The sequence below is a fragment of the Cyprinodon tularosa genome, unplaced genomic scaffold (genome assembly GCF_016077235.1).
Source record: "Cyprinodon tularosa strain WSP-4 unplaced genomic scaffold, ASM1607723v1 ctg42, whole genome shotgun sequence".
NCBI lineage: Eukaryota > Metazoa > Chordata > Actinopteri > Cyprinodontiformes > Cyprinodontidae > Cyprinodon > Cyprinodon tularosa.
The window spans coordinates 2,050,729-2,072,029 of NW_024039141.1; the positions used below are offsets into that span (position 1 = coordinate 2,050,729).

Consider the following 21,301-nt stretch of genomic DNA (forward strand, 5'->3'; position numbering starts at 1 on the left):
TGGATCTTTGAATTTTCTTAATTATTTCCATACTTTGCTCAGAGGTGCTAACTGGCTTAGCCACAGTAGGCTACTTCCTTATTTACCCTCTGCAAACATGAGCAGTATCATACCTCTTTTTTAATTGTACATGATGATCTTTAAAAACAAAAAATTAAAATGTTTAAGCAACAAGACAGATTTACTGGTATTTAAATTTTCAAAATCTAAAATAAACAATGCACCTTTAAAGTTCTACCAAAATGATCTTGTTCCAAATGCAACATATATTATCAGCTAACGCCCTTCAAAATAAATATTTTATAGATACCCATTTAATCACAAGTAGACTACATTTTTAATTACATGCTGTAAGGTGTAATTAAGATCAATTTAATTAGCAAAATTAATTAATGCCATCCATAATCGTTTTTCTGCAATATTCAGTTATATTCATTCAAAATAAAATACAATGAAGTTTGCAGTTACCACGGAGCGGTAAATGCTTCACTGGCCTTTCATGTTAATAACAAAGTGGAAAGCTCATAATTCATGCTGTTCGAGAACCTTCGCATCTGCATACTTTTATAACCATCTGCTGCTGCATCTAAAAAAAAAAAAGGCTAAACTTCCCAAAATTTGAAATGTATACAGAAATCATTGTAATTCTCAACAGATTTTAGGATAAAAGGAGCTGAGTAGTGTTTTTTTTTTTTTTTTTTGTTGTTTGCCAAGAAGAATAAATAATATGATAAACTCTGCATATTAAGACATCAAATAGCACCGTTTTGGCCCATTACTGGCAGGAACCATCACATTTTTACAGGGCTGATCACTAGAGAATCAGTTTAAGATAGAAGATTAGAAGTGGATTGCTTTTCATATAATCACTTTGTACCGACTTGGCTAAAAAAAAAAATATTCAGCAGGTTTTGGAACCGGTTACAACACAGGTGATTTAAAAAAAAGTGTTTGCCTACCTGAAATACAGTGATTCACTGGAACAAACGATCAACAAGTCACCAAACTGAAACTAAACACTGCACATAAAATAAATGTTCATTTTATATAAGTTGACACGGGGCCACAGCACAGCCATGGGGAAAAACATTTGATGATGTCAACTGCAAGAATCATTTGGCCCAAAATCAACAACCACATTGATAAGAGCAAATATCTTGCCCTATTTTGTTTAACAGAGACCAACAGTGAGGGGGAGTCCTCAGGTTTGGGTATGAATGCTGGAAATAAGACAAGAAGAACCAACTTTGGCACACTGAATGAGGAGAGCAGTCAGAAAAGAGGGTGCTGTGTCCGGGTAGGGGGGCGGCTCATAGCCCTTTGTTGAAGTAGACCCGCTCCACGCCCGGGTGGCTGGTCCGGATTTTCTCCTGCAGCTCTGGTTCCAGGCGGCTGACCGACATGGAGCTGGACGGGAGGAGTTAACACAGTTCAGGTTCAAGTTCTGGGACTGTTATCAGGCCTGAAGTTATAAACTGACTCACCTCTTCTGAGGGAACAACGCGCAGCACAGAGGAGTGGCAAACACCAGGCTGAACAAGAAAAAACAGGCACAATAAATGTGGGTGAACTATCAGAAATGTTGCACAAGTTTTACTCACTGTTGTGCACAATGGTTTTCACTCAGTCATGATAAAGATCGATTTAATTTAGTTAAGTTGATCTCAGTGGGGTTTAATGGTCAAACTAGACCCTGTTATGGTCTAATCTGTGGAAAATGCAGGATAGCACTGCCCCAAAGCAGAAACATGTGGAGAGACAACGTTGTGCTAAACAGGTTATGAAGACAGCAGGACATTTCTTCCTGTTTGAAAGGGCTCCTCTCACCCAGCAGCAACTGGACCAGAGGACTGACCTCTGAAAAGCGCTCTTCATGTGATCCATGTCATGGGATTCACATGAGCGGCGTGTCCCAAAGCCATTAAAGACCCGCCTGAGGAGGGGGGTGAACTCAGCAGAAATCTCTGCAGAGAGAAATCTCAGTAAAGTTTCATGTAGCTGTGCCCAGCAAGTAGATTCACCAGTTATTTACATATCAGGTCTTAATGTGATGATTTGGTCTAAAAGGTTCAAAGGATTCATATAAAATATAGTGTGATTTTTCTATTTCACTTTTTCTTCTTCCACAGGATTAAAAAGGCAAACTAGCTGAACTGATCATCATTTTAATCGATTAATCAGTTTCAGACAGAAACCATAACTCACGATAGAAAACCATTTAAATGGATCCATGATTAGCTGTAACAGCAGACTTATTTATTTTCGATGTAAACAATACAGTAAAAATATTGGCCATTTAGCTTTTATAAATATAAAATATAATATCACACAGATGTCACCATGTTTAGACTACAATGTATTCTGCATAAATGGTCCTGTAGTTCTAGCTTTGCCCAGACAAAACAGCAATGAGTAACATTAATCCTTTTCAGTTTTAACCAGAGCGCTTTGATTATTTAGAAAATGCAAGATATGAAGAGGAGAACCAGTTGGAGCAAGAGGGGAGATATCCGAAGAAGCTGGGGTTTCTGCAGCTGCTGCTAGGAGATGCTAACCCAGATTAGGGGTGTAAATCACACCCATCATGGCGATCTGATTCAGTATCAATTTCCTGACCCAACGAATCAATAATTTTTCGATACTCAAGAATGCACCACGATACGATTCAATAATTTTTTATTTTTTTTACATTACAGGCTAAACAATGTTGCAAATTTGAAAAGTAATCAGTGAAAGCTGTAATATTGTTGTGCATTTTATTTGAGAAACAGCAGCAAATTCCAGAAGTAGCAAAGTTATACTCCACCTAGGCCTATAAAAACCTCATTGACTGAAAACAAATAATCCCTCTGTGTTATAGATTCTGAAAGGCCTTGCATCAATAAATACTGCAAGTGGAAAGAGTGTAGTGGCTAAAGGAAGCGAGTTAGGAGAGCAAAATAGGTTTAGCGCCTCCGCAGCACGTGAGTCCGAATTACGACCAGGAGCAAATGGATAAAAATAGACCGGAGGGGGGGAAAAAACTGCGGACGTATTGATGCATCAGACCGTCAGATCAAAGCATCGATATTAAACTATTATTATTTACACCCCTAACCCAGATGTAGAGCTGTGCTACAAGGAGCTCCAGTTTCTAACTGAAGCTGTTTAAGCATCTGGATCAAAACATTTCCTCACATTTAAGAATGATGTTTGACAATGACTAAAAGATGCTTCACTTTCACTTTCAACTGTAATTCATTATCTTCTGATTTACTTTTGATTTCTATTTGCGTTAGCTAATATTTTAAACAGTAGATCGCCGGCTGATCACATTCGTTCGTTTCAACAGGTGTCCCATTTTTAACAGGTAGTGAAAACTGAGGCAGGGACGCAGTGTGGCACTGTCTGCATTGACACTAGTCAAACAAAAATACTAAATTAAAATATAAGACAACTCTGATCATGTTAGCCTTCCTGTGTTTAGCTACTCAGTAGCGTCCAGTAAAACCCAACCACGTCATCAACCCAGCATGAAAAATGAATATCCTGGTGACTTCCGTGGGTAAAAAATATAACAAAGGACATTTTTTTTTTTTAGTTCTTTATGGCACTAGTGGTGTGTTTTTTTGACAGTAGGCTGACAGGAAAGGGGGTATGAGAGAGGGGGAGAGATGCAGCAAAGGACCACAGGTGGTATTCGAACACGGGTCGGCCGCGTCAAGGACTGAGGCCCCCATAAATGGGTCGTTGGCTAACCACTGCGCTATGGTTGGGAATTGATAAGATTTTCACGATTCCGATTCCCTTATCGCTTCTGTGAAACGATTTGATTCTCTTATCGATTCTCGTCACAGTCATCTAAATCTAATGGAGAAGGCATCCGTTTAATCAAAAAGCATTAACTCATCTCCCCTTGATTTAAATAAATGAGCGTCACCTTTCTCTCCTCACCTTTCTCGCTCCTTGAACTGCGGAGCAACTTCGTAGCACATTTCTTACATTCATTGCAATAGCTAGAATCATGAAAGAATTCCAGCTAGCAGTAGTTCTAATTAAACATGCTAGCAATGAAGGGCTGGATTAACGAGAAAGGAACACTCCCTTAATTGCCCCAAAGAGAGGTAGGAAACTGGTTTATTTCCAGAAACGGCATATGATTTACTAGGAACCACTTTAAGCACAGTCAGTGATATAAAACTAGCTACTTACCACCAGAGTTGCCTTCCATGCTGGTTGTAATTTTAGCTTCTGTCCGGAAGCATCAAAAACACGGCATTTGTTAAAATGTCTGCCATGTTGTGTGCGCAGGTGTTTTTGCATGTTGGATGTATTTCTTCCCGCTGATGTTATTGCCACTTTGCATTGATTGCAAAGCGCGTTGTTGCCATCTTCCTTTTCCTTAAAATTAGGCCAAACTTTCTATCGCTTTATCCGATGGGACGCCATTTTTTTTGTTTTGCTTTTCTAGACACGTTGTACTTGCTTACTGAATACCGTGTGCATAACTTGCTTTAAAAAATGTGACGTAAGTCGTGCTGCCCAGAGCGGCTCTGGTGCTTCCTGGAACAGTTAAGAGAATCGTTAACGGTGCCATGGAATTGGAACACACAGAACCGGTTCTGAACAGGAACCAGTTTTCGATTTCCATCCCTACACTGCGCAAACCATTGCGCAACCGAAGCACAACCAAGTAATTATGAGTTCTTCATATCAAAAAGAGTCTTCTTTTTAAGGTAATAGGAAAAATATGACATATTAAAGCCAACAGGTTCTACTGGTCATGAATCCCTTCAAGACAACTGCAAATCTCCCCAAGAGAGGAAATCTAATGAACCCCTCCCCCAAGTCTGGATCGGTCATTTCTCCAAGAGATTTCAAGCATCCAGGATCTCCATTTCAGACTATATGGGTCTCAGGTAGCATGGCACTTGTTAGGATTACAGTACAACTAGAAACAGAGAAGGGAGATATAGTTGATTTGGAAGGGTCACACTTCCAAAGTGTCTTTCACAAACATGGCAACAACTTTTGCAAACCATAATGAGAATGATTGGCCTTTGAACAAGTGAAACTCATCAAACAACACTGGAAAAACAATCTAGAAATAAGTAAAAATGTCTTAAATTAAGTGTATTCCCCCTTAATTTGAGTAGGTAAATGAGGTAGTTTGCCAAAGGAATGAGTATCTTTACTCTTAAAATAAGATAATTAGATAACATGCACCTAAAATAAGTGTATTTTAAATGTAAATTGTCTTGTTCCATTGGTAAAATGTCTCTTTTATCTCCTCAATTCAAGTACAAATGCACTTATTTTAAGAAAAAAGATGATGATCTAGATTTCGATTTTTTTCCAGAACAGGTCTGAGCCAACTATGAAGCATGGTTATGATAATCAGTTTAATTCAATGCAGCTAAAGCTCTTAAAGCTGCTAAACTGTGTATTTAGCTGTTCACCTAAAAGTGGTTTAGCTTAATTTTTGTCTTTAAGAAATAAGAAATCAATATCTGTTTGTTTCCACTTTTATGTCCTGTAAAATCCAACCTCACGCTTAAAATAAGGTTTGCTTCCTTTACACCATGACGGTGTTATAGTGCAGTGATTGCTGCCAATGCCTGTGGTGTTATCTGAAGAATCTCTGCAGTTGGTTTCAAATCGCCACGCAGTGAAACACTGATGAGATGTTGGCATGAATGACCATTAGGAAGAGGAAAAATATCTGCAAGCCAGATATTACATCTTATCGCAGATCATTTATCTAAGCGCATTTCGTCCAACCTGCTTTACTGACCCCTGAATGTCTCAGTTTACTGCTCCAATAATGGGATTACTGCGATCAAATGTCACAGCCGTGAGAAATTAGGCTGAAATCGGAGAGAGTGTTCTCATGAGAGCTTATCAGGTGGGCCATCTCCGACCACTCACCAGAATCCCACCAGGCTGACTTGAATGGGTGCGCTCATCCATGGGAATCTCTGAAAAGACAAATCAGAAAAATGACAGAGGCACACAAAGGCAGCGGGGAACTCCCATACAAGGACAGGCTCAGCTCTTTTCAATCGTCTGACGGCTCGCTGCTGAAAGGGAGCCGACTTCGTCTCACTGTTCAGCCTAATGGGAGCGCTGGCGTTTGTCTTTAAGAGAGCAAAATGCTTACCTTCAGAAAAGCCTTCTTTTCCAGGTGGTTCATTAAAAATGGAGGGATAGCTGAAAATGCAGTTAGTTAAAGTGTTAATGAAACAATCTAATAAACGGATGACGACTGATTTTAAGTAGAGAAATGAAATGTTGGTACCCATCCCAGGAGAAGCCATGAGGATCCGAGAGACAACGACCTGAGAGATGGCCTGCTGAGCAGCTTTGGTTGACTCGCCTAACCTGTTGTCATTTTCGTCTGTTATGGGAATGCCGTGTTGAAGCTCTCTGGAGACAAATCAACCAATCAAACTTTATTTCCTTTCATTAAGAGTTGTGAAACATGCTGCAAAAACAATCTAGAAATAAGTAAAAATGTCTTAAATTAAGTGTATTCCCCCTTAATTTCAGTAGGTAAATGAGGTAGTTTGCCAATGGAATGAGTATCTTTACTCTTTAAATAAGATAATTAGATAATATGCACTTGAAATAAGACAATGCATTTGTGTTTTCTTATTTTAAGTGTAAATTGTCTTGTTCCATTGGCAAAATGTCTCTTTCACCTCCTCAATTCAAGAACAGATGCACACACAAAAGGACTTAACTAGATTTAAATATATATATATATATATATATATATAGTTTCTAGTAACTGATTAATAGTCTGTGATGTTCTGGTTATAAATCAGAGCTGAAAGGAGAGGGAGAGAAAAATGGCTCCAACGCTTTCTGTCAGAAATCTGCAGTAAAAAGAGTTTTTTTGAGATCACCAACTATAACTAAAGTTATATCCAATAAATAAGAAAAATGCATTTGTTTCAATAACTCAATTCACAATGTGAAACATGATTAACCGCACAAAAGATTTGTACTTTCAGTCCCTCATTTCCGTTAACGATGAAGATTTTCTGTTTACAGCTCATGAAATGAGCTTTTTTAAAAAGACATTTTAAGGAGGGGTTTCCAGATACAACTTTTTTCCTTCCCAATACGATACCGATATTGCAGCTTTGAGACTTTACCAATATTGATATTGACCAGATACAATATTAACATGAATCAAATGTCCTTTTATTACTCATTCTGTACTGTAGAATGTTAGAAAAGGTTCATTCAAGTTATATTAACAACACAAGTTACCGTATTTTCACGACTACAAGGCGCACTTAAACGTCTTTTTTTCCCCTCAAAATGTGCGGTGCGCCCTATGGTGCGGTGCGCCATGTGTGTTGAAACTGCGACTTTTGAGACCACCTCATTGAGGACATGATGAAAGAGTGGCTGTTTTTTTTTCCACTCATCACCATCGCTGTTAATATGTAACTCCATGCGTGCCCATCTCACAGCTGATGTGAAAAACATGGGGAAACAAATTAACCCTGTGCTCGCTGTTCAAGCGCTCGACATTGGTGTGAACCGGACCCAGCAGGTGCAGCAGAAGCAGCGAGTTTACATGCAAAGTCAATGGTTGACGCGCGTATAGGTGCAGCAAAAGGTCCTGCAGCAGCAGGTGCAGCACGTCGGGAAGCGTTTAAGCATCTGACGCACCGCCAACGCGCTGCTGCTGCTCGAGATGGAAAAATTTAAGTTTTGCTGCTGGACGCGCCGCATCAACCAATCAGAGAAGCTGATCTGGGAGCTGACAGCGAGACAGACACAGCGCTCTGATGACATATGATATTAAATGAAAAAGGCTGGATGGATGAGATGATGAAAGCGTGGCAGAGGCAGGTGTATGTGAGGAGAACAGGTGTTTTTTTCCACGCATCACCATCGCAGTTAATCTGTGACTCCTTGCGTGCCCATCTCACAGCTGATGAGAAAAACATGGTGAATCAAATAAACGCTGTGCTCGCCGTTATCTCGGGGGTCTGACAAAGGAACTTCAACCGCTCGACATCGGTGTGAAGCGGCCGTTCAAAGTAAGGCTGCGAGCGGCGTGGGAGCGATTGATGACAGACAGAGACCACAGTTTCAGGATAAGTGGAAGGCAGCGCCGGGCAAGTTACGCCACCGTTTGCGGATGGATTGTAGATGCTTGGACTGACGTGTCTGCTGGCTCTGTTGTTCGAGCTTTTGCAAAAGCCGGCATTATTTCTGAGGAGCTGCGCTGCACGGAAAGTGACTCTGACAGCAAAGAAGGGGAAACTGGCATGTCTGATTTAGCGCAGCTGTTTAATTCAGAAACAGAGGATGATGACTTTGATGGGTTTGATTAATACTTTGTAATAAATACATGAATAAAGCACAAACATACTCAGTTTTGCTCCCGCTCTATTTTTCTACCTGAAAACTTAATTCAACAGCAGCCTCTGGGCGGGTCTCCTCCTCTTCAGCGCGGCTGCTGGCAGGTGTTTTTTCATCTAAATTATCTAAATCTTGCAGCTATATTTGCTGTGATCAGTGGGAATAAAGTAGTTTTAATACATTTTTAAGTGAGAAAGTCCACCTGAAAACTTAATAATTGCAGTCAGTTCATCCAGATTATCCATTTCTGTCGGAGGCGCTCAGACCCCCACATACCAGCGGTGCACCGACAGCAGAAATCCTTTCATCAGCAACTATAGACCGGGCAGCCTCCAGGTTCACCGCGGCTGCTGGCAGGTGTTTTTCATCTAAATAATTTACAGTGCAGGCACCAGGATACCGGTAATAAAACTGAACATATTCCGTCGGCAGGTTTCAGGATTTTAAGTTAATTTGGGAGTGATCACAGCGCTGTGTCATCTGCGATGTGTCTGTCTCACGGCCAGCTGCCAGGTTTGATTAATACTTTGTAATAAATACATGAATAAAGCACAGTCATACTCAGTTTTGCCCCCGCTGTATTTTTAAATACGCAGTAGAGGTATTTAAAGGTAGTAGAGGACATGTACCTGTATATAAAAAATGCGCCCTATAGTCCGGTGCGCCTTATGTGTGTGTTAAATACAGAAATGGGACACATAACTGAGACTGCGCCTTTTAGTACGGTGCGCCTTATGGTCGTGAAAATACGGTATGTGAAAAAAAGTGATCCACATTAATAGAAGCAGAGCGTTTCTATCAGTTCGTCAATATCTGAGATTTTTTGGGCCGATATCATCAGATAACACCATTGGCTAAAACTGGACTAATATCCGATATTAGTACCAGATCGGCACACAACCTACTTTTAACCCTATATAGGGCAAGTTACAGTTTTTAATCACTTGCATACCCCTTGAAAATGGAGTCCCTCGTGCCCCTCGGTGAGGTCTAGAAGCACAAGATCTATATCCAGCCATTCAGCGAAGATGCTCTTACATGGCTGTACATCTTATTTTGGCGTCTGACCAATTAGATGAGCCCTTGAATGACATATTACCTGCTGTAAATTAATTTAAAGTCAAAAAAGGTAAAAAGCTAATTGAAAAGTTAAAAAGTAAAGTTAAAAAACTTAAAAAGGCCTAGTTAACAATTATATTTAGGTTTATGAACTAAAAAATATAAGTGCCAGTATCAGAATGAATGCCTCTAAGGTTATGTTGTACCAAAAAATGTGTTTCTTTCACTCTCAGAATTCCTTATAGTTATTTTTCTTAATATATTCAGGCAAGTTGGCATTTCTTGTTATTACATTGACGTTAATGTTTGCCATCAAAATATACCTTTTTTTAATGTTACAAATGTAATAAGGTCTTTTCCTGGATTCCAATAACACTTTTGGCCTGAAATTTGGATTTTCAAAGAATTTCACTGAGTACCCTATAAAGGGTTAAGCTGACAAAGGATTCTCATCAAAAGCATTTTCAAATTTATTCAATATGACTGTATTTTCCATTTCTTTATGGGAAATAAAGCTTTAAAAAAAAAATCTAAATGAATCCATTTCTGGGAAAATATTCTTAAGGCTGGTGAGGAAAAACAGTGGAACATTTCAGTAGCTGTGTATTGTGTTATATCTGCTGTTAAACCAGCACAGTTTTTTAGGAAACATAATGAAAGTTAAACAAGGTGGTAGTTGGATTGTTTGGGGTCGCTCTCCTGCTTACAAACCTAGACGACTTGCAGTAAATCAAGGGAGCATAAAAACTCTGCTCTCTACCAGAAAATTCTGAAAGAGAATGTCAGTCCATCAGTAAACTTAAGCACAGGGCAGGTAGTCTCATTGTTCAGGGATCGGGTAAAATTTATGCTAAAAGTATATATACACCCGAAACCCAAATATGGCCTATGCAAAAAAAAATAGAATAAAAAACATTCAGATTTATCCAACCATCCCAAAAAACAAGCTAATTTGCTGGCAAAGATCCACCTCATCTACAGCTTATTCTCTAAGGGGTCCATGCAAAGCACTGCATGAATGCCGGTGTGTAATCAAATCAAGTGTCCGTGTCCGTTACCTTTGTCTCATCAGCGGGATGTTGATACAGTTAGCGGCCGCTACAGCGGCGAATGGAACGAAACGTCCAATCAGGGGTGAGATGTGCTGCAACAGGAAGGAAACAGCAGAAAATCAGCAGAAAAAAACAGCAAAAAATCCAACAAAAACACCAGATTCATTCCAACGGAGACACATTAGATGTAGCCGTACCTTTGTTAGTGCGTTTAGTCCTAGAGCCGTGGCGACAGCTCCTGTGGTGGCCGAGACATAAGCTGTGCCCAGCTGACTGTAACAGAAAAGTTAGTTGAGTGGTTAAACTACAGGACTGATCCATGTGTGGCTGAGTCCAAGCTCTCCTACCTAACTGTGATTGGAGCGTCGCCGCTCCTGTTGGTGTAGTTCACTATTGCATTGAAGGACTGGTTGATCCACTGCCAGAAGAGCACGGCGGGGGTTGTCCTGTGAGAGGAACACAAGTTGTTTCAAACAACTCAAAAAAAAATCACAGGACCTCTTATTGTAAATGGCATTGAGTATTTTATAATATTGCTCTTTATAATATCGACATGGGAGCTGGCTCAGAGCCCGTCTGCCTGGCTGTGTCTTGCCTGGACAGGGCCGCCTGTGGGGCTATTTAACATTTACATTTTGTAAATCTGTATTTTCTTTTTTTTCCCCCTGTATCTCTGCTTCTGTCTCCTTGAACCCCAGTCGGCCTCAGCAGATGGCCGCTCACACTGAGCCTGGTTCTGCTGGAGGTTTCTTCCTGTTAAAAGGGAGTTTTTTCTCTCCCCTGTCGCTACAAGCATGCTTAGTGTGAGGGACTGTTGTCGAGTCAATGGGTCCATGCAATCAACTGGTTTTCCTTAGATAGAAAACTTTTAACAAATTACACTTTATGATCCGATTTAATTTTCTCTGTAAAGTGCCTTAAAATGACAGGTGTTCTGAATTGGCGCTATATAAATAAACTGAATTATATTGAAATGATTTTCAGTGCCTTGCAGCAGTATTAATATTTTATCTTTTGTTATAATAAACCATATACTTTAATAAATAATGTATTTATTTTCTGGAAAAAAAGAGGACAAAGGAGCTTATGTTCACTCTATATGTATGGAGATTTTTTTCCATTGTTTCGGGCAAACAATAATGGAAAGCGAAAATCCTAGACATAGCTGAGGTTTTACTGTGACTAACTGTATGTGCTCTCTCTCAGACTTTTGACATGAAAACAGGCTCAGAGCTCATCTGCTTATAGTTTTCTGTCCTACACAGAGCCACCTGTGGAGCTGTTTTATCATTAGCTTTTCTATCATATAAAGGATTAATCGGTGCTTCTATGTTTATCTTATATGTCTTCTTGTCTCCTTGAACCCCAGTCAGCCTCAGCAGATGGCCGCTCACACTGAGCCTGGTTCTGCTGGAGGTTTTTCTTGTTAAAAGGGAGTTTTTTTTCTCTCCACTGTCACTGCATGTATTCTCGATTTGAGCATGTGCTTATGCCCTATGGAGATAATTTTTTCCATTTTTTTGGCAAACAAAAATGTCTTGTGAAAATAGAAATTTGAAGTAAATGCAGTCCAGAAATGAAATTTAAGAGAACATTTTAGATAAAAAAAAAAAAGTAAATGTGATGTTTCATTAGAATTATTTTTTTTTCACTTTTGTATGTAATTTATTTCCCCACATTTTCTTCCATTTTTAACATATTTTATATTTTTCCTTTTTTTGAATCTCTTTTATTCCCAATTATTATTTTTCAACCTTTTTTTTAAATCATTTTTTCAACAAAGTGTTGAAAAGGTGTATAAAAAATGTTTTTCAATATATATTATTTTTTTATTTCTAAATTTACTGTGTAACATATTAAATGTCACAAATCTCATTGTTTTTAAATAGTTTTTACGGTAATTTTCTTTTCATTTCAAGGCCAGTATGAACTCTTGCTCTTGAAACAGATATTGACCGATACAGTGTTGTTGCTAATGTCAAATCCAGAGGAAAGCCTGCTCATTATAAGCCAAATTGAAAAGGATGTAATTTGTAAAACTGAAACTGAAAGATAGGGAAAAAATAAAATTATATATATATATATATATATATATATATATATATATATATATATATATATATATATATATATATATATATATATATATATATATATATATATATATATATATATATATATATATTTGAAAAATAATGAAACATTTTAAAGATTCATTTCTGGATTGCATTTGATTTTAGATTTCAGTTTACAAAAAGTATTTTCTTTAAATTCTCATTTCCAAAACAAGTTATATATTTGTAAGAATAAATGGAACAAAATTTACTCCATACATATAGTTGTCTTTTTGTTTTACAAATAAAAACCAAAGTTAAATAGTACATTTGCATTTCACCGCTGTAAGTTTATACTTAGCTCAATCACCTTTATATATATAAATCACATCTGAAGGTCACGCCTGTGCTTTAAAAATACAACAAAACATCTTTTTGTGAGTTTTCTTTAATAATAGCTAATGTTCAATCAGAGTGGATGAAGAGAGTCGGATCAAATTTGAATTTACTTATTTAATTTATATTTGAATCTGGATAGTGCTAAAACAATTAATTGGATTAATCTGACTAATCGATTATTAAAATAATCGTCAACTAATTTAGTAATCGATTAATCGTTGACTTGAGCATAGAGACTCTAATACATGCCTTTAACTGACAAAGCAACGAACCCTTGGGCAGCAATTAAACCAAAATTGTAAAAAAAAAAAAATGTAAATATTTTGAAGTTATAAAAATCTTTTTTGTCTCTCAATATGCTCTATCCAGAACTCAAGTGGAAGTTTTCACCTTGTTTCATTTCACAGAAAGTCTTCTTTAAGGAATCTTTGGCTATACGATTTATAATGAGTCATTCTAACCATTGAAGGTGCTTGTAGCATTGGCTGTATGTTTGCAGTTGCCACATGATCTAAAGACGAACTTTCACCTGAGCTGTCTTTAAAATGACATCAAATTCTACGCAGCTGGACTCTTTTCATCTATAGGCAGACATCTAAAAGAAATTATGCCCACTGTATTTTATTTAAGGCTTAGTGTTCTAAGGTTAGGCACGGTCTTACTTATAAAACGTCATCATACAGCCGGTGATCGTCATGTTCATGGGAACCTGAGCCGACATTCGGCCGATCAGGATCATCTTCTCTCCTGTGTCCGGATGAAAGGCAGAATCGAAAACATATTTGGCCCTCCACAGTTCATCTTCCGTCAGACCTGGAGAGACGATGCCTTTTCTGCAAGATACTAGACGTGTGAGCCAACATCTTCCTACAATCACAATCAATCCCTGTTCCTGCTGCTTTACCTGTAGTCTGTGATGATTCTGTGTGCGTGTGAGAGTTGTTCGTTGGTCAGGAGAACGTTCCTTGGGTCTGTGACAGTGAAGAAATGCTTGGCTCGACCGATAAATGTGCTTTGGTCCCACCGGGGCTCCTTGATGTTAATGGAGGTGGACAGGTCGGCTGCCATGCTTATCTGCAGAGAGAAAAGGTTCAAAAGCTGAAAGGTGCTGGGGAGTGCCAGGATATCCTTCAGTCCAAATGACTCCTATCTGAAGAGAATCAGTAGCACAAGAGCAAAACACAATGCCTCCATTCTATTCGGCTACGCTGCTTACTCAGCATAACGTTGCTATAGCAATGGTCAGGCATGGCACGCAGGTTTTCAAGCACGAAATAGCAAATCCAAGCAGCCATGGGTGCAGTAACCTCACTCTGTTACTCAAAAGCAGTTTCAAAAATTATAAAAGACAATTAGAAGATTTATATCAGCAAACCACAGCCTGTGACTTTAGAAAACGTGCTTTCAACTTTTCAACTTCAACAGGCTTTTTGTTTTCCAGATATGTAAAACAAGAGGATTAGGGCCACTGAAGAAGAAAAAAAAGTTTACTGATTTTTTTATTTTATTTCAGTATAGTATGGGAAAAAAGTCAGAACTCTGACTTTAATCTCAGAATTCTGACTTTTTTATTGTCAGAATTCAGTCAGAATTCTGAGATTAAAATCAGAATTCTGAGATTAAAGTAAGAATTCTGAGAAAAAAGTCAGAATTCTGAGATTAAAGTCAGAATTCTGAGATTAAAGAATTCTGACTTTAATCTCAGAATTCTGACTTTTTTTTAATTATCAGACTTCAGTCAGAATTCTGAGATTAAAGTCAGAATTCTGAGATTAAAGTCAGAATTCTGAGAAAAGTCAGAATTCTGAGATTAAATTCAGAATTCTGAGATTAAAGAATTCTGACTTTAATCTCAGAATTCTGACTTTTATTTAATTATCAGACTTCAGTCAGAATTCTGAGATTAAAATTAGAATTCTGAGAAAAAAGTCAGAATTCTGAGATTAAAGTCAAAATTCTGAGATTAAAGTCAGAATTTTGACTTTAATCCCATACTAAACTGAAATAAAATTTAAAAATCAGTTAACTTTTTTTTTCCACTGGCCCTAATCTTCTTCCGTAGTAACCAGATAAGAACATAAACCAAACCAAAGGAGAGACTTCCTGTCCCAGAAGTGATGCAATAAAGTTATGAATCATAACTGTTATTTTCCTTTTCTCATCACTATCATTAGCAACATTTTTGACTTATTTCACATTTCCAAATAGTGAAATGCATCCCATTTTTCAGACATTAGGTTTTTGTATTTCAGCACTATTTCTAATTACCAGTGAATTAAGTTATATTTCTGTGCATAACATGCAACCCTGGTCCTGTATTTCATCATTTCTAACACTCATATGATGAAACAGAGGGAAAACCCTGCATCATTAAAATCAGGTGAAGGAATTGAGGTCCTTAACTGCTCCAAATGTTGCATCAGCATGAAGCATGTTGTCTCTTTAAATTATTTTAAACTCAGAGGTTTAAAACACTGAATCCTTTTCACAGGGTTTGCAGAGCACTCAGCATTAACATGAATCTGATGCTCAGACACAGATTAATGGGATCTGGAAGAACTGAACTTTGTTCAGTGTTGGTCTTTGATCTGCAGACCCTGAGCTGCTTCTTCTGCCCTCACTCTCAGCCAATCAGGGCGAGCCTCCATAGCTACACATTAACCAGAAATTCACAGCACTCCTTCACTACCATTCAGATACATCTCTAAAATGATAAAAGCAAGCAGCACCAGGGGGGACAATATTAGAGTGGCTGTCTGGTAATATTCCGCAGCTTTCTGTGAGCGATCGTAGGGTTTAATGAGCTCTGTGGAGGAATACAATGGTTGTTTTATGGTGCTGAAGTTGGTATGCGATTTGTAATGTAAAGGGCCATTCCGCTGCACCAAAGGCGTGCAGACTACCTTCAATTAATTATAAATACAGATCTAAAATACTTAAAAAGCCAAACTTCAATTTTATCATTTAATATTTATTCCAAAGCCTATAATCCACAGTTTCTTCTTTAAAGGATTCCTTTTCTGAGTTTTTGCAGATTGCATTGTGGTTTTCGATCAACTGGAGATTAATCACCAACTGGGATTAAGCGTGACAGAAAATTTATGGTTTTTCAATCCCAAACTGTTAAAAAAATTTTATTTTGCAAAGATTAGAACCCTGAATATTGCCATTTACAGAGATGGATAGTTGATTGTATTTAGTTAAATTTACTTAAGCAATTTTTAGGAAAAAGATGTACTTTTAGAAGTACTTGTAGTGTCCTGCAGTATTTACTTTAACTGAAGTAACACATACAATAAAATCATATGAGGGTATTGCTCTTTTAACCTAAGTTAAAATCCTGATCACTCCATCAGCCATTAGTAACACATACGTACAGATATTGCACCAGGTCTTTATCCTTTCATGACGTGGATCCTGCCTGCATTCTCCATTCAACATCTATTGCTGGGAAGTGGTTAGGGTATAGAGCTTGGAATCCAGAGGTTCTGAGTTAAAGCCCCACTCCCACAGACTGTCACTGAGCAAAAGACCTTTAACCCCACACTGCTCCCCAGGGCGCCGCACAATGGCAGCCCACTGCTCCCCAAGGGGATGGGTTACATGCAGATAGTTCATTTCGTTGCTCTGTACTTTTGACAGTTTAATGACAATAAAAAGCTGGATAACCTCACTTTGAAATAAAAAAGGTTTTCTACTGCTTGAATTTTAATTTTGTAATCACAATGTTTATTGGTTTTTATTATTATTATTTCATTCTTTGAAAAACCAGAATTGCCACATAACTTTCTGTCAATTTACATCATTTTAAACATGAAATCTGATGTCACGAGCCAATAATTATGCGGTATTTGGGAAGCAATTATACAAAGTACTTTTTTAGTGATAGCTTCTCCTTACTTTTAATTGAGTAAAAAAAGTTTAGGTAGCGCTACTCTACCTTGAGTACAATTTTTGGGTTCATTATCCACCTCTGGTCATTTATATTATGTATATATTATCTGTATAAAACAATCAATAAATCAGCTCCATTGAGTTTTCACAAATTAGATATTAAAATTACTAAATTGCCTTGCAGCAAGAAGGTTGCTGGTTCGATTCCTGGCCCGGAGTCTTTCTGCATGGAGTTTGCATGTTCTCCCTGAGCATGCATGGGTTGTCTCCGGGTACTCCGGCTTCCTCCCACAGTCCAAAAACATGACTGTTAGGTTAATTAGCCTCTCTAAATTCTCCTTAGGTGTGCGTGAATAGTTGTTTGTCTCTGTGTTGCCCTGCGATGGACTGGTGACCTGTCCAGGATGGACCCCACCTCTTGCCCATTGACAGCTGGAGATAGACATCAGAACCCCTCGCGAAGCGTGTAGGAAAATGGATGGATGGATAAATTGTATTTTACAATTAAATCGGTTAGTATGCAGTAAATTCATAAATGCAAAAGAAATTCGGCTACATTACACATCTATAATCCAAAATAATCCAGGTTACATTAGCTAATTCTAAGTATTTGTCATAAAGCAGGTGAAAATGTTGCAGAATAGCCCTTTAGTTAAAGTGCAGCATGAAAACCTCCAAATCGAAAGCCAACTTTAGCGTCTTCACCTACCCGACGTGGACCAGTCAGATCTGGACTGCAACTGGAGCTGCTAAAACATCTGGAAGATTCAATCACACAAAGCCTCCCCTAATTAATCAGACTAATATCTTCAGTTTTCCTAGCAGGATAATAAGGAGCCACATCTGTATGAGGCCAGGTCTCATCCAGCTGTGAGGCGCTCCAGATTCAACTAGTATCAGCGGGTTTCTGGGGGGGGAGCCGTCTGATTTAGGGTCCCCTCCGACCTGAGGAAGCTGGATTTCTCTCTGACTATCTAAATCAGATAAATGCACTGGTTACTTACTGCACTGAGGGCTCCGGGGGTCTGCGAGAGAGGGAGAGGGTGGCCCTAACAGGCTGCAGCCAATTTTACACGCAGCAGCGTCAGTAGAGCAGAAAACACGGAGCCACGTCCCCCCACTCAGCCAGGACCGCTCTGTGGGAAAATAAAAGTCCTGCTTCTGCAAACACTGGGAAAAAAACACTGATATTTAAGGAAAAAAGGCATACTGAAATAAACACAAAGACATCTTCTTCTCTCATAAACATTTATAATCTTTAATAAAAATATTAGGCGACCAACGACGTTTCAGTTCATTTTGCTCTTAAAGCCAAGCTTTTATTTTGTAGACATTTAACATCCGCCACAGCTATAGCATTACTGCTTAGATTACCTCACAGAAAAAAATCATTAATGCGAAAAAACTTTAGCAAATCTGCATTTTTGATAAGAAAAATACAGAAACAAACAGACTAAACACCTACAAAGGTGACTGATAAAAAATAAATAAAATACATATAGTTAATGTTATATGTAAATCTAATATATATGCATATCATACCAGCCAATTTGCCTCAAATGCAAAGTAACGATCATCCAACGTGTATTGTTGGACTAACACATTTAGAGCTCTGTCTCCACCTAGTGGTGAGTTTGCAGTAGTGACTCAAACAATGTCCTTTTGATGAACCCTCAGTTCACCTCTTCAAAGCGTTTCTAACAGGTTGGATTTTATTAAAGGTTTTGAGCAGATACAGGTGCTGGTCATAAAATTAGAATATCATGAAAAAGTAGATTGATTTCAGTAATTCCATTTAAAAAGTGAAACTTGTATATTATATTCATACATTACATACAAACTCATTTTTTCAGATGTTTATTTTGTTTAATTTTGATGATTACAAATGACAACAAATGAAAATCTCAAATTCATCATATCAGAAAATTAGAATATTACTGAAGACCAATAAAAACAAAGGATTTATAGAAATGTTGGCCAACTGAAAAGTATGAACATGAAAAGTATGAGCATGTACAGCACTCAGTATTTAGTTGGGCCTCCTTTGGCCTGTATTACTGCAGCAATGCGGCGTGGCATGGAGTCGATCAGTCTGTGGCACTGCTCAGGTGTTATGATAGCCCAGGTTGCTCTAATAGTGGCTTTTAGCTCTTCTGAATTGTTGGGTCTGGTGTATTGCATCTTCTTCTTCACAATACCCCATAGATTTTCTATGGGGTTAAGGTCAGGAGAGTTTGCTGGCCAATTAAGAACAGGGATACCATGGTCCTTCAACCAGGTACTGGTAGCTTTGGCACTGTGTGGAGGTGCCAAGTCCTGTTGGAAAATGAAATCTGCATCTCCAAAAAGTTGGTCAGCTGCAGGAAGCATGAAGTGCTCTAAAACTTCCTGGTATGTGGCTGCGTTGACCCTGGACCTCAGAAAACACAATGGACCAACACCAGCAGATGACATGGCACCCCAAACCATCACTGACTGTGGAAACTTTACACTGGACTTCAAGCAACGTGGATGAAGTGCCTCTCTTCTTTTCCTCCAGACTCTGGGACCTTGATTTCCAAAGGAAATGCAAAATTTACTTTCATCAGAGAACATGACTTTGGACCACTCACCAGCAGTCCAGTCCTGTTTCTCTTTAGCCCAGGCAAGACGCTTCTGACGCTGTCTGTGGTTCAAGAGTGGCTTGACACAAGGAATGCGACAGCAGAAACCCATGTCTTTCATACGTCTGTGTGTGGTGGTTCTTGAAGCACTCACTCCAGCTGCAGTCCACTCTTTGTGAATCTCCCCCACATTTTTGAATGGGTTTTGTTTCACAATCCTCTCCAGGGTGCGGTTATCTCTCTTGCTTGTACACTTTTTTCGACCACATCTTTTCCTTCCCTTCGCCTCTCTATTAATGTGCTTGGACACTGAGCTCTGTGAACAGCCAGCCTCTTTAGCGATGACCTTTTGTGTCTTGCCCTCCTTGTGCAAGGTGTCGATGGTCGTCTTTTGGACAACTGTCAAGTCAGCAGTCTTCCCCATGATTGTGTAGCCTATAGAACTAGACTAAAAGACCATTTAAAGGCTTTTGCAGGTGGTTTGAGTTAATTAGCTGATTAGAGTGTGGCACCAGGGGCCATCAATTTTGAACCTTTTCACAATATTCTAATTTTCTGATATGATGAATTTGAGATTTTCATTTGTTGTCATTTGTAATCATCAAAATTAAACAAAATAAACATCTGAAATATATGAGTTTGTATGTAATGTATGAATATAATATACAAGTTTCACTTTTTAAATGGAATTACTGAAATCAATCCACTTTTTCATGATATTCTAATTTTATGACCAGCACCTGTATGTGTACGGAAGAGGATTAGGGCCACTGAAAAAAAAAAAAAAAAAAGTTAGCATGTTTTTCAAATATTATTTAAAAAACAATAAATTTTCAGAATTCTTAGATTAAAGTAAGAATTCTGAGAAAAAAAAGTGAGAATAAAAAAAAGTCAGAATTCTGAGAAGAAAGTCAAAATTCTGAGAAAAAAGTCAGAATTCTAAAAAAAAAGTTAGAATTCTGAGATTAAAGTCAGAATTCTGTGAAAAAAGTAGGAATTCTGACTTTTTTTCTAATATTATACTGGAGTAAAGTGGCCCTAATCCTCTTCCGTACATGTAGGCCTCAGGGAAATATTCTTTTACATTTAGATTACCAGAGGCAAACCAGGAAGTGGGAACTAAACTCGCAAATCCATTCACAAATGTAAATAACCTCTCTGGTAACACGTTTAATTGCATGTTAATGACCAGTTCTGAGGTTTGCTTTCGAATGTTAATGTTAACCCTTTATAGGACAAGTTACAGTTTTTGATCACTTGCATTACCCTTGGAAATGGAGTCCCCCCACCCCATCCCTCAGGGAGGTCTAGAAGCACAAGATTTATATCCAGCCATTCAGCAAAGATCCTGCTACATGGCTGCACATCATCTTTTGGCTATTGACCAATTAAATGAGCCCTTGAATGATATATTACCTACTGTAAATTAAGTTGAAAAAAGTTAAAAAGTTAAGAAAAAAGGTAAAAGGCTAATTGAAAAGTTAAAAAGTAAAGTTAAAAAGTTAATAAGCCTAGTTATATTTAGTTTTATAAACAAACAAATGTAAGTGCCAGTTTCAGCATTAATGCCTCTAGGTTTATGCTGTACCAAAAAAATATGTTTCTTAAAGGAGTGTTTTTTAATGAATTTCTTATAGAAGCCCTTTTGCTTTTTTTCTTTATATAATTGAGCAAGTTGGCATTTATTGTTATTACATTGACATTAATTTTTGCCATTAAAGCTACAGTGTGTAACGTTTAGCGACATCTAGCGGTCAGACTGCAGACCGCAGCAGCATGAACATCTCCCCCCCACCGCTTCTCCCCCCCAACAGTACGGCGAGCGTTACGGGACAAAATTCAATTCAATTGAATTCAGTTTATTTATATAGCGCCA

General features: G+C 38.2%; 1 protein-coding gene across 2 annotated transcripts; it reads right to left on the reverse strand.

The window, feature by feature from the left end:
* LOC119792502 (sideroflexin-1) lies at positions 1–17,971 on the reverse strand. Of its 2 annotated transcripts, XM_038299163.1 has the most exons (12): positions 17,827–17,886; positions 17,532–17,580; positions 13,833–14,002; positions 13,591–13,761; positions 10,823–10,921; positions 10,673–10,748; positions 10,482–10,567; positions 6,278–6,405; positions 6,140–6,189; positions 5,908–5,957; positions 1,485–1,532; positions 1–1,407 (listed from the first exon to the last, which is right to left on the reverse strand). In XM_038299163.1, the coding sequence occupies exons 3-12, from the start codon at positions 13,994–13,996 to the stop codon at positions 1,311–1,313; spliced, it is 969 nt and encodes a 322-aa protein (XP_038155091.1). In that variant the 5' UTR covers positions 13,997–14,002; positions 17,532–17,580; positions 17,827–17,886; the 3' UTR covers positions 1–1,310. The 2 variants fall into 2 exon arrangements, with proteins under 2 accessions (XP_038155091.1, XP_038155090.1); XM_038299162.1 differs by lacking the exon at positions 17,532–17,580 and having other exon boundaries at positions 17,827–17,971.
* Between the last annotated feature and the right edge of the window lie 3,330 nt (positions 17,972–21,301).

Excerpts from the sequence above, each read along its gene's own strand:
- LOC119792502 (XM_038299162.1), bottom strand. The coding sequence starts at position 13,996 with ATGGCAGCCGACCTGTCCACCTCCATTAACATCAAGGAGCCCCGGTGG. Across the intron at positions 10,922-13,590 it reads TGTATGATGACGTTTTATAA|GACAACCCCCGCCGTGCTCT; the intron begins GTAAGACCGTGC and ends TTCCTCTCACAG. Across the intron at positions 6,406-10,481 it reads ATCCCGCTGATGAGACAAAG|AGAGCTTCAACACGGCATTC; the intron begins GTAACGGACACG and ends ATTTGTCTCCAG.